Below are 15045 nucleotides of genomic sequence, written 5' to 3'. Positions count from 1 at the left end.
TACCACATTCACAAAGGCATAAACCCAGCCTATTTCTACAATTTATCTTCTTAAAACGTGATTTTAAACCTAACCACACGGTTAATATTTTGTCTAACCCTAACCTTGAACAGTTACATATGCATAGGATTTTTTACTCATTCACCACCTGCCATCTCTCCAAAACGCCACAAAAAGTCTGTCGTGCATCCCAAAATATTAATTTTTTAGCACTTTCTTTGAGCTTGGGGTACACCTCGAAAATAAAGCCAAAGGAAATCAAATAAAAACGCAATACAAACATTGACAAAAGGGACATTTGAAGGGTGAAGGGGGGGAACAAGAAGCCTACTTTATTTACATGGCTGTTTGATAAAGACTCCATAGTCAAGACTGTTGAGGGCTTCATGAGAGCAAGTCCAGGATGGGGATGCCTTCCTCTTAAAAGTGCACCAAGAGATCTTAAAAATAAGATCAAAACCTCTACCATCCATAATGGCATAGCAATTGTATGATGAGCTCTTTATATTAGCGGCATAATTTACACAGGGCATTGGAACTCAGGCCTGAATAGTTTAGGGTCATAGCCCAGAGACAACCTATACATTATACCAGGGTATACTTTTAAACAGCATGGGGAAAATAAGATGTTAACTCATTTGACAGCTTGCCTAGGCACGTTCTAGATAACCCCAATCAGACCGTATGCATTATGTGTGCTGTGAGTGAGATGATACTTACTGTACTAGTTGACTGAGTGGTTGCTCAAGTTCAGCATACTAGGGTACACAGCCAGTTAAATGTATAGATGTCTACACAGTATCTTATAAAATGGCAAGCACAACCAAATTAATTTCCTGAGTTTGTGCCAAAAGGATGTTGTTCGTTGGTGCCCCTTTTCAGTCTTTTCCATAATAGAGGAGCATCCTCATCTCCTGGTAGTGGCTCAGACAGCCAATTTACAATAAATATACATTAAAAAAAATAAGAAAACAGTCAAACTATCAACACAAATAAACACTTTACATTCCAGTAAAATGTACAATGTAGCAACCGGTGAATGGCAACATCAAACATAAAACCTGTGGCGAGGAAGCTTACCACAAGATGGCAACAGGCCTGGCATAGTACACCAGCACAGCCATCTGACTGTACTTAAGCAGTAGTTTATGGATTTAACTCTATTTACCCCAGGCTGTTATGGAAAATAATTAACTGTTCATATAACATGAAATGGAGACAACTTTCTTTAAGCAATCATCCACAGCTGCTAAGTCATCTTTTGGTTGTTGGGTATGAAGTAGGCTGCCCACACAACATGCAAGTTGTTCAGTTTCCCATGGAATTTTGCACCATTAAATACTGGGCAATATATGCATGCTTTGAATACGGCTTGGACAGTAGGTCAAATGTAGGAGGTTTGTAGGTCCCCAGGTTCTTCTCAGATTGCCCCACCTTGAAGTCACATCTTGGCCTGAGCCTTCAGAAGGCCAGATACCTGCACAGTCCCGTTTAATAGTTCCATTATGAGTCATACTTGTTTGGGCCAACATTCTTTTTATACAAATTTGAATTTCAATGTTTTTATTGTTTGACAAAATTAAACCAAATATCAAAATAGTATTGGTCTTCAATGGATCCTTGCGTCATTCGTTTGTTGCATGATGTGATTTGACAGCATTATTTGTTCAGGTAATGACAGAGTCCAACTGAGGAACAGCCAGACAAATTAAAAATGAGGGTGGAGTTGGGGGGTGAATCCATTTGAATAGAGTCCATGATTGAGCTACTGTATAAGTACTAGGATCCTCCAATTAACCAAACTGGAAGAAAAAATTTCCTGGTCCAGATGCTACAAAACAAAAAAGTGTATATTATTCAACAGAATCTGAAATAGGCTGAATTGTGAATTTATTATTTGTTAAATCGTTAAAAAAAAAGTAGTGTTGTTTGCTACAGCTGTTTGTATACATACATTGATTAGCTTCGAAACTATAGCCCTGGCCACCTCCACCACCAAAGAATGCCTTGAAAATGTTGTTGGCGTCAAAATCTGCTGGGGACAGAAACGCATTATGAGGATCAACATCACAGCTGAGGGAATCAGCCAGTACAATCTCAGCACAAAACTAACCATGTAAAATTAATGTGGTAAACACTTATTTACAGCTCTGAAATACAAATGGCTGAACCCAGTTGATGTTTAAATCAAGTAATAGTAATTTAGTCCCTGTTAAAGCTGAAATAGGGAGGGGGCACCACATTTCACCCCAGCACCTTTGTTATTGTTGACGAAACAGCGCAGAGGAGCAGCCAGCGTTGTAGTGAAACTTTTTTTTGTTGCATTCTAGCAGTTTTAGCCCCCCCCAGCTGATCTCCAGCCCTCACCTCCCATGTTGCCCGTGTCGTCCTCCAGATCGTGACCACTGTCGTAGCGGGATTTCTTCTTAGGGTCAGACAACACAGTGAACGCCTCGCCCACCTCCTTAAACTTCTTCTCCTCTTCCTTCTGAATCTCAGCACTGGCCGAGCTGTGACGGTCTGAGAGAGACAGACAAACCAGGACCGTCAGTCAGGGGAAAAGTTCAATGTTTTATTTCCCCTTTGCATAGAAATACATATCCTGACACTTATTTTGTTATATTAGTAAAATAGACTGGATAGTTGAACTGAGAAATGGGCTCTCTTAGCTACCTGGATGGTGCATGAGGGCCCGTTTACGGTAAGCCTTCTTGATCTCGTCCTCTGTGGCGTTCTTGTCCACTCCTAGCACCTTGTAGTAATCTTTTCGCTTGCTCTTCTTCAGCTCCAACTGTGCATTCTTCAGGAGGTGCTTGTGTTCTAAGGAAAGGAGTTAAGAGTGAGATGACAAAGATGGTTATTAATAACCAAGAGCAGTTAGAGCATCGTAACAGCAGGAGGAGCTATACAGTAATTCCACCCCTTAGAGACCGACACCTGAGACACTGCGTCATAACAGGGTGTGGGGGGAAAAACAGGTGTGTGAAGCAACAGGACCCAGACAGAGGTAGCGTGGTGGCTGGGATGGAGAGGGGGGTGGTTGAGTCACACCAATGAGACAGACATACCTTTTGTTTTCTCTGTCTGGTAGACCTTCTCATAATCCCTCACAGCCTCATCGTACTCCTCCTTGTCCATGTAACTGAACACACAGAGATATATAGAACAAGCTTGAGGGATCATAACCATATCCAATGAATATCTATATGCTTGCTATCTAATAATAACATATTGCTAGGAAACTAAGGTAGATTGACGTACCACTGTGCTCTCCGTAAATAGGCCTTGATGTAGGTCTCATCCAGCTTAACTGCCTTTGTGCAGTCTTCAATGGCCTGGTCTATTTTTTTCAGCTTTGAGGGAAAAAAAGAGAAGAAAAAAAGGAAATAAAAGAGAGTAAGAGGACTGGGGAATGTGCAAAAAAGCACGAGACAAAAAAAAGAAAAGAGATGCTGGCCTAGTTCTAGATAGAGAAAATGAAGCAAAGTGCAGAGCACTGCTAAAAATACACACAGTAAGAGAGGCCTCACTGTATGAGAGGTGTGTGCGAGTTTGTGGCATGCACTGTGAGTATGTGCACACGTGTGAGCGAGTATGCGGGTGCCCATGCAGAAGGCCACCTTCACAGCCAGTACTGTAGCGCTACATTGGTCCATATGAGTGACTTCCTGGAGGATTTACAATCTAACAAGCTACACATGCTGCCAGGACACATTTTGAACAGAGTTATACAGGTATAAGGGCCTTTAAAAATCTGTTTTGCAAAGAATGTGTCGAATCACGGAATCCAGACATTAAAACAGAATTCAACAACACTCAATGTATTTTACTTATTAGGAAATCAACTAAATATATTGAACTTATTAGAAAATGCATTAATTTGTCCAAGACATGCATCAGTGATTCATATTTTCCTTTAACTTTCTGAAGAGGCAACGGCTCAGGAATGCCCCTGTGTGCGTGCGGGTCTACCACTTTGTTTAGTCGTTAGTGATGATGCTAATATCACAACAACCATCTTCTGGTATATGGAAAGGCTTTCCCAAAAACATACATTTAAAATATTAAAACACAAAGTAGCCTACGCCTGCCTACCCGGCAGAATAATATCATGGATTATCAATCCAGCGGCCATTTGTTTTACAAACTCTGCAATCACATGAGTGCTACAGAAACATTGTGACCAAAAAGGTCCCTAGCTTTGCACAGTTGAATTAAAGGGTAAGTATACCCAAATGTGGTTTAAGCATGGTTGTGGACAATAATAAATACATTTGGATGTTATATCAAGTGTGATTTAGAGAGCGAAAACCTGAAGAAAAAAAAAACCTAGAAAAACAAAACTGAATTTGGGAAAACACTAAACGGAATCAGGCAACAACAAAAAATGCACACATTTTATAGGGACCTAAATGTATCAAATATCAGCTGCCTGGCTGAAAAGGCAAAACAACCACGGTGTAATATAAAACAGCAATACCTCCTTTACAAGCGAACAGAGAGCCTTTCAATGAAGACTAAAATATTAATAATAGGCCGAAGTGAACTGGGGACCAAAATGGCAGAAACACCATGGCTGCATAAGACAAGACAACATGGTATGGCAGATGAGGGGTTCTCCTCCTGGTGCTGTGTGTTTGAGCCTCACCTTAGATCCCACAGTGCCCCTGTTACAGAAGAGCTTAGCATTGGTTTTGATGTTGTTGGGGTCTATAGTCAGGGCCTCAGAGTACAGCTCGTAGGCCGCATCATAGTTCCCATCCTTGAAGGCCTGGTTCCCATCTTCCTTCTTGGCTTTGAGTGCTTTGGCATTCTGGGTGGAAAAGAGAGAGCACTTAGCAACCTCTGCAAACTTAATGTGTCAGCAAGCCAGTAGTGGAGACTAGAGGTCGACCGATTATTGATTTTTCAACGCCGATACCGATTATTGGATGACCCACCAAAAAAAGCCGATACCGATTAAATCGGCCGGTTATTTATTTATTTGTAATAATGACAATTACAATAATACTGAATGAACACTTAATATAATACATCAATACAATCAATTTAGCCTCAAATAAATAATGAAACAAAGTGTTGGAGAAGAAAGTAAAAGTGCAATATAAGAAAGCTAACGTTTAAGTTCCTTGGTCAGAACATGAGAACATATGAAAGCTGGTGGTTCCTTTTAACATGGGTCTTCAATATTCCCAGGTAAGAAGTTCTAGGTTGTAGTTATTCTAGGACTATTTCCCTCACTACCATTTGTATTTCATTAACCTTTGACTATTGGATGTTCTTATTGGCACTTCAATATTGCCAGTGTAACAGTATGGCTTCCGTCACTCTTCTCACTCCTTCTTGGACTCGAACCAGGAACACAACGACAACAGCCACCATCGAAGCAGCGCTACCCATGCAGAGCAAGGGGAACAACTACTAGAAGGCTCAGAGCGAGTGACATTTAAAACGCTATTAACGCGCGCTAACTAGCTAGCCATTTCACTTCGGTTACACCAGCCTCATCTCAGGAGTTGATAGGCTTGAAGTCATAAACAGCGCAATGCTTGACGCACAACGAAGAGCTGCTGGCAAAATGCACGAAAGTGCTGTTTGAATGAATGTTTATGCTGCTGCTTCTGCCAACCACCGCTCAGTCAGATACTTGTATGCCCAGTCAGATTAAATGCAACGCAGGACACGCTAGATAATATCTAGTAATATCATCAACCATGTGTAGTTAACTAGTGATTATGATTGATTGTTTTTTATAAGATAAGTTTAATGCTAGCAAGCAACTTACCTTGGCTTACTGCATTCGCATAACAGGCAGTCTCCTTGTGGAGTGCAACGAGAGAGGCAGGTCGTTATTGCGTTGGACTAGTTAACTGTAAGATAGCTCGGGGGGATATAATCTTGCAGACAAGGTGAAAAATCTGCCGTTCTGCCCCTGAACGAGACAGTTAACCCACCTTTCCTAGGCGGTCAATGAAAATAAGAATGTGTTCTTAACTGACTAGCCTAGGTAAATAAAGGTATATACATTTTTTTAATATATAAAATATATAAAATCTGCGCCCAAATATACCGATTGTTATGAAAACTTGAAAATCGGCCCTAATTAAAATCAGCCATTCCTATTAATCGGTCGACCTCTAGTGGAGACAGAACTGGTTAAAGTGCTCTGTGGCTACCTCTTACAAAAGGTAAGGATGGAGGCAATTAGTCCACATTAGCATAATTATTAGGCAGGTTAGTTGAGCCTAATTGCAGGGCTAGAGTCCTGGTGGCAGGTGGATGGAGGACTCACTCTGCAGGCCAGGCGAGCCTTCTCATGGTCAGGGGCCATGCGCAAGGCCTGGACAAAGAACTGGACAGCCTTGTCAATACAGTCCTCATAGTACAGACAGAGACCACGGACGTACAGGGCATCGCCATTAGTAGCATCCATCCGCAGGATATCACTGAGAGGACGACAAAGAAACAAGTCTTACATGACAATACACATTTCCAATGGTGTGCATCAGCTAGGGAAATTGCCTTTATTTAATGGTTTTCAACAATGTCTTGTTTACCTGGCTACCGACTGGGCCTCTGGGTAACGCCCAAGCATGGCCAGACACTCTGCTTTCAGCACCTTGAACCGATGGCAGGCTGAGGCCGACTCCAAGGCACGGTCCATGCAGAACACAACCTGCATAGTCCAGAGAGAGAAACACAGTCCTATCAAATCTAGCACCAATCTGCCAATTCCCCCAAATAAGGATAACAATCTGCTTGATAAAAAACATGCAGCCAAGAGCCTACCATCCTGAAGTCATGCTTTTCAAATCCTATTTCAGCCATCTTTTCATACTCCAGGACGGAATCTGCATTCTTTACCTGAAAATAGATCCAAACTTGAAGAAATCAAACTTATGCTTTTATATAAGGAAGCCACTACACAGCATGATGTTTTCCTCAATCTAAGCAAAACTCATGGAATATCTGTCACAGTTAAAGGATTTAAACTACTGTAGAGCAATTAGCTCTTTACAATGCAATGCTGTTAGGACCTAGTCTGCCAGACAGACTGTCTGACCCACCTCCTGCTGTGCCTGGCTGTTGTCAGGCTCCAGTTCTAGAACCCTGTGGAAACAGCGGCTGGCTGCCATAGCGTTGCCCAGGGACAAGTGGCACTTCCCCTCCCGTAGATGACCCTGTGGGAAAGTTGACTCACAGTTAACAGGCAGGAACACTGACACAGGCAGGGAGGAGACCCACCCACAAACCATGACTCAGATCTTTCCATTACCTTACTGTTGTACTCATCCAACTGCCAAACGTATTGTGAGATGAGACAATCCGGAAAGTCTGACTAACTTGTCTGCCTAGGAGCTAGCTGGGTATTCAAGGCCTGCTACGCCTGGTGGCTGACCCTACCTTCATGAAAGTGTCGTCGAGCCGCACTGCCTGCTGGGAATCCTCCAGCGCCTCTCTGTGCCGGCTCAGCATCATCAGCGTGGCCGCCCGGTTTCCATAGTAACTGGCATTCTTAGGAGACATGTCTGTCGAGAACACATTGGAAAAATAAATAAAATCACTCACCGTCGTTAACAAGAATAGATGATCCTCTCCCCCACAGAAAACTAGGATGTTACCCCTCTCTATAAAGAGGATATTCTTTGCAGTTGATATCACTGATGGAATTCTTACCTATGGCCTTGGTGTAGTAGTTGAATGCTTCAGAGTAATCCTTCTTGATGTAGTAGGCATTACCTTGCTCCTTGAAGCTCTCCGCTTCCCTGGATGACAGAGAAATAAAAAGACAGAAAGAGCTTGACAATGAGGCCATTTGTTGACATTACCCAAGAGAGAGTTCTGAGTAAAACTGCATAATGACAGGATGTAGGGACGGGCATGACTAATCGGGTACTCAAACTGACATCAAAACTCCATCTTTAACAAGAGATCACTTTTTTTTTTTCAAACTCTAAAAAACTATTTGATCAATTTCATCTTGAAGACAACATTCATTTGCTTTGACGCTAGTGTTCGATTTGTGGGCCACACACGCACAAAAGAATCACAGTTCTGCTCAATAAATTCCCTTTCCCCGCCGTGTCGCACTCAATTGCATTCGGACCTCTCCCTCTACACATGCGTTTTGGAATAATTGCATAACTATCCACTTTGACAACCACAAAGTAGCCTCAAGTTACCACAGCCAAAATTGTCTATATTGTAAAAATTAATAAATAAAATGAGCTATTTGGTCTTAATTTAAGGTTAGGCATACTGTGAACAGAGTGGCCTTTTCCCATTTATTCTCACTTTTGGTTATTTGAAAATAAAATGAACTCCAAAATATTGCTATTTTTAAAACAATCCTTAGAAAGTTGTTTGCGATTTCTGTTAAATCCACCAGAAAAGACAGAACAACTATGGTTAAACTGAAATATACTAATAGATTATTTTTTTTAAATTCAAAACAACCTGTTTTTTTTTTATTTTTTTTTATGTATAATTTCTTGTTAATTCTATCATAAATAGGAGTGGTGTTGTCACACATGCAGCTAGCAAAAATAATGGAATGTCTGCTAAACCCAAAACTACAACCAACTAATTGCAGCCTTACCGCAAAAACAGAAGAGCAAAGTAGAAGGGGAAAAGTAAGGTACTGGTCTTTTGGCCCAAGATTGCAAGAGGGAAAGATTTGATGTACAGATTCCATGGCAAAAACTGATGCACAAAACAGCATTGGATTCAAAACATAAAATTGTTTTATTAAAATTATAAAAGTGTATCGCAACCAACACACATACATATATGGGTTACAACCATCCCAGCTGTGCAGATTTCTCGTCGAAGAGAGAGTCATTAGATAATTTGTTTTGGTACTGTCCACATGTAGATTGTTTTTGGTCACATTCCAGGAATGGCTGAATAATTGCAACATTTACCCAGAGCTAACTCTGCAAATAGCACTACTGGGTGATTTAACAAGTCAGTCAACCGATCAATAACACTTTGAGCAAACTTTTACATTTAAATTATATTCCGTAGAACGGAATAGAAAGGTTCAGAACTTCTGGGAAACATTACAGCTGAAAAATATATGGCAAATAGAAGAAAAGGGGGATGGTCTTCAGAGATCGATGGGAATGGTTGAGGGTTGCTGAAGGATGTGATTAAAAACAAACAAAAAATAATACTAAAATAGAATGTGTCCGTAAAATGTACACTGCTCAAAAAAAAACACTTACACAACACAATGTAACTCCAAGTCAATCACACTTCTGTGAAATCAAACTGTCCACTTAGGAAGCAACACTGATTGACAATAAATGTCACATGCTGTTGTGCAAATGGAATAGACAACAGGTGGAAATTATAGGCAATTAGCAAGATACCCCCCAATAAAGGAGTGGTTCTGCAGGTGGTGACCACAGACCACTTCTCAGTTCCTATGCTTCCTGGCTGATGTTTTGGTCACTTTTGAATGCTGGCGGTGCTTTTACTCTAGTGGTAGCATGAGACGGAGTCCACAACCCACACAAGTGGCACAAGGTAGTGCAGCTCATCCAGGATGGCACATCAATGCGAGCTGTGGCAAGGTGGTTTGCTGTGTCTGTCAGCGTAGTGTCCAGAGCATGGAGGTGCTACCAGGAGACAGGCCAGTGCACCAGGAGATGTGGAGGAGGCCGTAGGAGAGCAACAACCCAGCAGCAGGACCGCTACCTCCGCCTTTGTGCAAGGAGGAGCAGGAGGAGCACTGCCCGAGCCCTGCAAAATGACCTCCAGGAGGCCACAAATGTACATGTGTCTGCTCAAACGGTCAGAAACAGACTCCATGAGGGTGGTATGAGGGCCCGACGTCCACAGGTGGGGGTTGTGCTTACAGCCCAACACCGTGCAGGACGTTTGGCATTTGCCAGAGAACACCAAGATTGGCAAATTTGCCACTTGCGCCCTGTGCTCTTCACAGAGGAAAGCAGGTTCACACTGTGACAGAGTCTGGAGACGCCGTGGAGAACGTTCTGCTGCCTGCAACATCCTCCAGCATGACCGGTTTGGCGGTGGGTCAGTCATGGTGTGAGGTGGCATTTCTTTGGAGGGCCGCACAGGCCTCCATGTGCACGCCAGAGGAAGCCTGACTGCCATTAGGTACCGAGATGAGATCCTCAGACCCCTTGTGAGACCATATGCTGGTGAGGTTGGTCCAGGAGTTGGAGGATGCTTTAGTCCAGGTCTGGGAGGAGATCCCTCAGGAGACCATCAGCCATCTCATCAGGAGCATGCCCAGGCGTTGTAGGGAGGTCATACAGGCACGTGGAGGCCACACACACTACTGAGCCTCATTGACTTAAAGAGGCTGCGAATTTTGTTAAAAATCGCGCAAAATTTCAACGTCCTGCTAGTCATGCCAGGAATATAGTATATGCATATGATTAGTATGTGTGGATAGAAAACACAGTTTATAAAACTGGTTAAATCATGTCTGTGACTATAACAGAACATGTGGAGGAGGCAAATCCCAAGGAAAACTGTTCACAAAAAATATCCATCCGCCAGTCTCTATTGTCTATGGCAAGGGAAAATAGATAGCGTCCAGTTTACAGTTCCTACAGCTTCCGCACGATGTCGCCAGTGTTGGGGAATTGTGTTGAAGTTAATCCTTGGTCAAATGAGAAATAGGCACTTCCTGTCATCGAGTACACCGGAGGAAGTTATGAAAGGGAGAATATGGACCATGATTTCAAGACTTGCTGCTATTGAATACAGATCGCCCCGTGATCAATTATTAACGTTTACTAATACCTAAAGTTGGATTACAAAAGTAGTTTGAAGTGTTGTCAAAGTTTATAGGCAACTTTTTTAATTTAGAAAAATGACGTTGCGTTTTGGAAAGCAGTTTTTTCCTATATCAGACGGGCTTCATAAAATGGACATTTTGGGTATACATGGACGGATTTAAATCGGGGGGGAAAAAAAGACCCAATTGTGATGTTTATGGGACATATAGGAGTGCCAACAAAGAAGCTCGTCAAAGGTAATGAATGTTTTATATTTTATTTCTGCGTTGTGTGTAGCGCCGGCTACGCTAAATTTATTCACGTCCCCCTTGGGTATTTCGGGGGTGCATGCTATCAGATAATAGCTTCTCATGCTTTCGCCGAAAAGCATTTTAAAAATCTGACATGTTGGCTAGATTCACAACGAGTGTAGCTTTAATTGAGTAGCCTGCATGTGTGTTTTAGTGAGTGTTTGAGTTGTATTGAGTACTATTATTTGGCGCTCTGAAATTTCAGCTGATTTTGATCCCTGTACAGGGACCGCAGCCATAACAGGTAAAGACATTACATCAAAGTTTGTAGCCTGTAGTGTAGTTTTCCACTTTAATTTTGAGTGTGACTCCAAATCCAGACCTCCATTGATAATGTGTGATTTTGTTGTCAGGACATTCAACTATGTAAAGAAAAAAGTATTTAATAAGAATATTTCATTAATTCAGATCTAGGATGTGTTATTTTAGTGTTCCCTTTATTTTTTGAGCAGTGTATATAGTATGTGTAAGCAGGAAGTTGAAGCCTAACACCTCAAACACACTGACAGCCTCATTGTGCTAAATAGTATGCAGCATCATCTGGATATGTATGCAAAAGTTCAACGTTCACCTTCTGCTACCATTTCTGTCAAGCAGTCTGCACATACAGTTTGACGCATACGTTAGATAAATCCAATGTATGCACCACACCAAATGCACTGCAACAGCCTCCAATGCAATGCTGCAAGGCAAACACAGCTTTTCGTTGTAAATTAATGCAATTCTGGTGTACCAAAATTCAACGACACTGTCGGTGTGTTATCTATTAGTTTACTCCAATTTAGGGGAGGTAGGGTTAGGAGAAAATAAGTAAAATATGGGGCATTGGAAATGATGCAGACAATTACATTGATAGTTACAATCTATATGCAATATTAAAGCTGACCGACTCCCTAAAACAAAAATACTGTGGTTAAGGGTTAGGTTTAAAATCTGATTTTCCAGAGCAAAATTGTGGAAACTGGTAGGGTTTAACTTTGTGGCAACTACCGTTAGTGTTGACCTTACTTTGCAATTAGAAGTCGATAGACATTTTCAGTGTAGAATCTGCCAAAACATTAGTTTGAGTAAGACAAAGAGCATTTTTTTTTTATCAGAATCATTACGCCTACTCACCAAACAGATGCCCTGGCCAAAATACATCCACATGCAGTGTTCAATGTAGAATTGTTCATCCATTTAGAAAATTCCAAGGAACAGGCATAATAAACTAAAAGTACACATTCTGTTTTGTAACCATTAATACTTTTTCTCAACTAGCCAAATTGAGCCCTGTTTCAAATTGTCACTGAGAACAACAGGTCCAGACACGAGATGCAAATCACTTTGCATTATTCTGTTCCATTTTTATATTACATCATGCTTTTTTTACTATAAAATAGGTGTCGACTGTGATAAGGGCTCAGGAAATAATAGCGGCTTGTCTTCTAAATTAAACACAACAGGGCTATGACATTACACAGCCATAGGCTTCTACATGCAAGTGCCACACAGCTGAGTTTACTACCTTTTTGAAGATTGGGTTCCATTATATAATATAACCAGTTGGTATTACAGATTCAATAAATACATCATAAATGCCACTTATTTTATTGACTGAATAATAAATGATCAAATTTAGCAGTTAGGATTGGTGTACTCAAAAATATAATGTAAGTACTCAGTCAAAGAAAGGTCAAATTCCCATCCCTAACAGGTCATACTGTATCATCCACAGAGACAAAATAGACCAAGTAAATGTGAAAAAGGACTTAAGAGGTAAACCTCCAGGTGCATTTGTGAGTAATCAACGACTTCATCCCAGCCTGTGTCGCAGACTGCAAGGAGGTAGGATATTACATGATACTGCATATTATACATAACTGCTGACAAGCAAAACACACAGACAAGAGACAATACTAGGATGAAAGGTCTTCTTTAAATGATAATTCACTCTGGTTGTAGACCAGGGCTAATCTAGGTCTATGATAGACCAGTAATGTTCAGGAAGCAATCTGATATTCTACTGTTTCCAAACATGTATGCTGGAAGAGTTAACCTTGGTGTGCAGGTAGGAGAGTGGGTAAGGAGCTGCGAAAAATCATCTAAACATAGAAAGAGCCATACCAGCAGGCAGTGAGGGGCCTCAGCCAATGGAAATAGAGGTAGTGGCCACAGCTCACAAACAGAGCAGCTATCTGAGCTCAGTGGGAAATACAGAGGCAGATCACCATTGAGCACATGGCAAGACAAGCCAGGAAGAGGGCAACTGCCATTTTCTTGGAATCTTTATTTATTTAACTAAGAACAAAAAAGTTAAGAACAAATTCTTATTTACAAGAGTGGCAGATTTTTACCTTGTCAGCTCAGGGATTCAAACCAGCAAACCTTAGTGTTGGGACAGTAACCTAACCACTCGGCTACCTGCCGCCTCAACATCTTCACCATGCTTCACTTCAAATCACAATCAGGGCAAGAAAGCTGACAATGAAGCACAACTGAAAATAAAGGCAATTTTCCAAGACAATGCCTTGCCCTTGTTAATGTTCTTGAGGAAACAGGACGGTTACCCCTATATCACCTGATCATAACACATTGGTTGGTTGTTGAACTTGTGGCCCCCACTGTTGCCAAGAGGAAAGTTGAGAGAATGACTCGTGGTAAGAATATATTAGCGAGGCCCAGCGTCATTAATATATGGATCTGGCTAGGCCTAGCTGACAACCTCGGATACCATCACAGTAAAAAAAAAAAAATTGGATCACCCTTCAGGCATGCCAAGAAGACCATGTCAGTCAATAGTATGTTACATCATGCAAAACCTAACTTATAGCTGTCTCGTTCAGGTCATCAAGACCTAAGAATGTTCTGGAAGAACGTCACTCAGCGAGGACAATCAGTGGGCAGAGTGGGGCAAGATTTTGGGGACTTTTCTGGGTCGTGCACAGCAATACTAACAGTTATGTTAGCTTGTTAGCTTAACACATTTGGTTAAAAAAAATATATAGAACAAAAACATTAACCATAGGCTTTGCGACCGTCATAGCTAACGGCTACTTAGCTAACGTTAGTTAGCCAACTAGCTAGTACAATAGCAAGCTAACGTTAGCGAGCCATAACAACACACGACGGTGCAAACTTTGTCACAAACTGTGACTTTCTTGTTTATGTAACATTAAAACAACAGATGTGCAACTTTATTTGTTGGTATGGATTTTTCAAAAAGAGAAATGGCTAACCGGTTAGCAAGGCCTAATTCCCGTATGACACAAAGCGAAAGCAAACCAACACTAACCAGACCAAGATTATAACATGACAATGGCACGAGAACACTCAAATCTAAAGTGTAACATTTGTTGTACATTTTCCCGCAACGTACCTCTCCAATTCCTCGTCACTGAGTATTTCCATTTCAGGATCCATAGTCACATCGCAGTCATCAACCGTCGCCATTTTGCTGGGACTGAGAAGGGGAGGGGGGTGATTGACAACTAGACAAGACGATCACTGAAAGTTAGTCCGGTATTTTTAACTGAAACCTGGCAGTCCCAAAACCTTTTAGGTCCACCAGCATCTACTAAGCTAACATATTTAATCGTTTAAGATGGTCATACCAAGGATCATTTAGATATTTGATTTGGAATTTTAGGACCAATTTAGGTATCAAAAATAACATATATTTGGCCTTACTGCTATTAGCCCATAGAAACACATTGGATAACATATTTATACATGGAAAAACATTGGCCAAAATGAAGTTTTGAATTGTCTACCCTTAATATATAAGAAAGATCAGGCAACTTTTTATTCTATTTTATTCTATTTAACCCTTTTTTTTAGACACTAAACTACTTCCATTATATACTGCCATTAATTGTTTTAACTGGTACCGGGCTACCTTCAGGCGAGTGTTGTGAGGCTTACGTCCTAAATCAAAACAACCGACACGTATGAGTTCGTGAGAGACTCACCATCATATCAGTGTGTAGGCCAAACAC

At 41.2% G+C, this 15045-nt stretch overlaps 1 protein-coding gene across 2 annotated transcripts; it reads right to left on the bottom strand.

The window, feature by feature from the left end:
• Positions 1-297: 297 nt before the first annotated feature.
• LOC135555725 (dnaJ homolog subfamily C member 7-like) lies at positions 298-15036 on the bottom strand. Of its 2 annotated transcripts, none has more exons than XM_064988413.1 (15): positions 15019-15036; positions 14427-14510; positions 7678-7766; positions 7405-7529; positions 7068-7181; positions 6790-6864; positions 6558-6676; positions 6293-6446; positions 4649-4813; positions 3262-3353; positions 3069-3142; positions 2674-2820; positions 2368-2520; positions 1955-2035; positions 298-1831 (listed from the first exon to the last, which is right to left on the bottom strand). In XM_064988413.1, exons 2-15 carry the CDS (start codon positions 14498-14500, stop codon positions 1794-1796), a joined length of 1500 nt encoding a protein of 499 aa, XP_064844485.1. In that variant the 5' UTR covers positions 14501-14510; positions 15019-15036; the 3' UTR covers positions 298-1793. The 2 variants fall into 2 exon arrangements, with proteins under 2 accessions (XP_064844485.1, XP_064844486.1); XM_064988414.1 differs by having other exon boundaries at positions 1955-2032.
• Between the last annotated feature and the right edge of the window lie 9 nt (positions 15037-15045).

Source organism: Oncorhynchus masou, chromosome 15 (assembly GCF_036934945.1).
Source record: "Oncorhynchus masou masou isolate Uvic2021 chromosome 15, UVic_Omas_1.1, whole genome shotgun sequence".
In the NCBI taxonomy this organism is placed as follows: Eukaryota; Metazoa; Chordata; class Actinopteri; order Salmoniformes; family Salmonidae; genus Oncorhynchus; species Oncorhynchus masou.
The sequence above is the reverse complement of the archived record's forward strand: the minus strand, read 5'-3'. Positions and strand labels throughout refer to the sequence as shown.

Coding starts and splice junctions, on each gene's coding strand:
- LOC135555725 (XM_064988413.1), bottom strand. CDS start 14,500: ATGGCGACGGTTGATGACTGCGATGTGACTATGGATCCTGAAATGGAA. Junction 2,821..3,068: donor CCAGACAGAGAAAACAAAAG/GTATGTCTGTCT, acceptor TCCTTTCCTTAG/AACACAAGCACCTCCTGAAG. Junction 2,036..2,367: donor CGACACGGGCAACATGGGAG/GTGAGGGCTGGA, acceptor TTCTGTCCCCAG/CAGATTTTGACGCCAACAAC.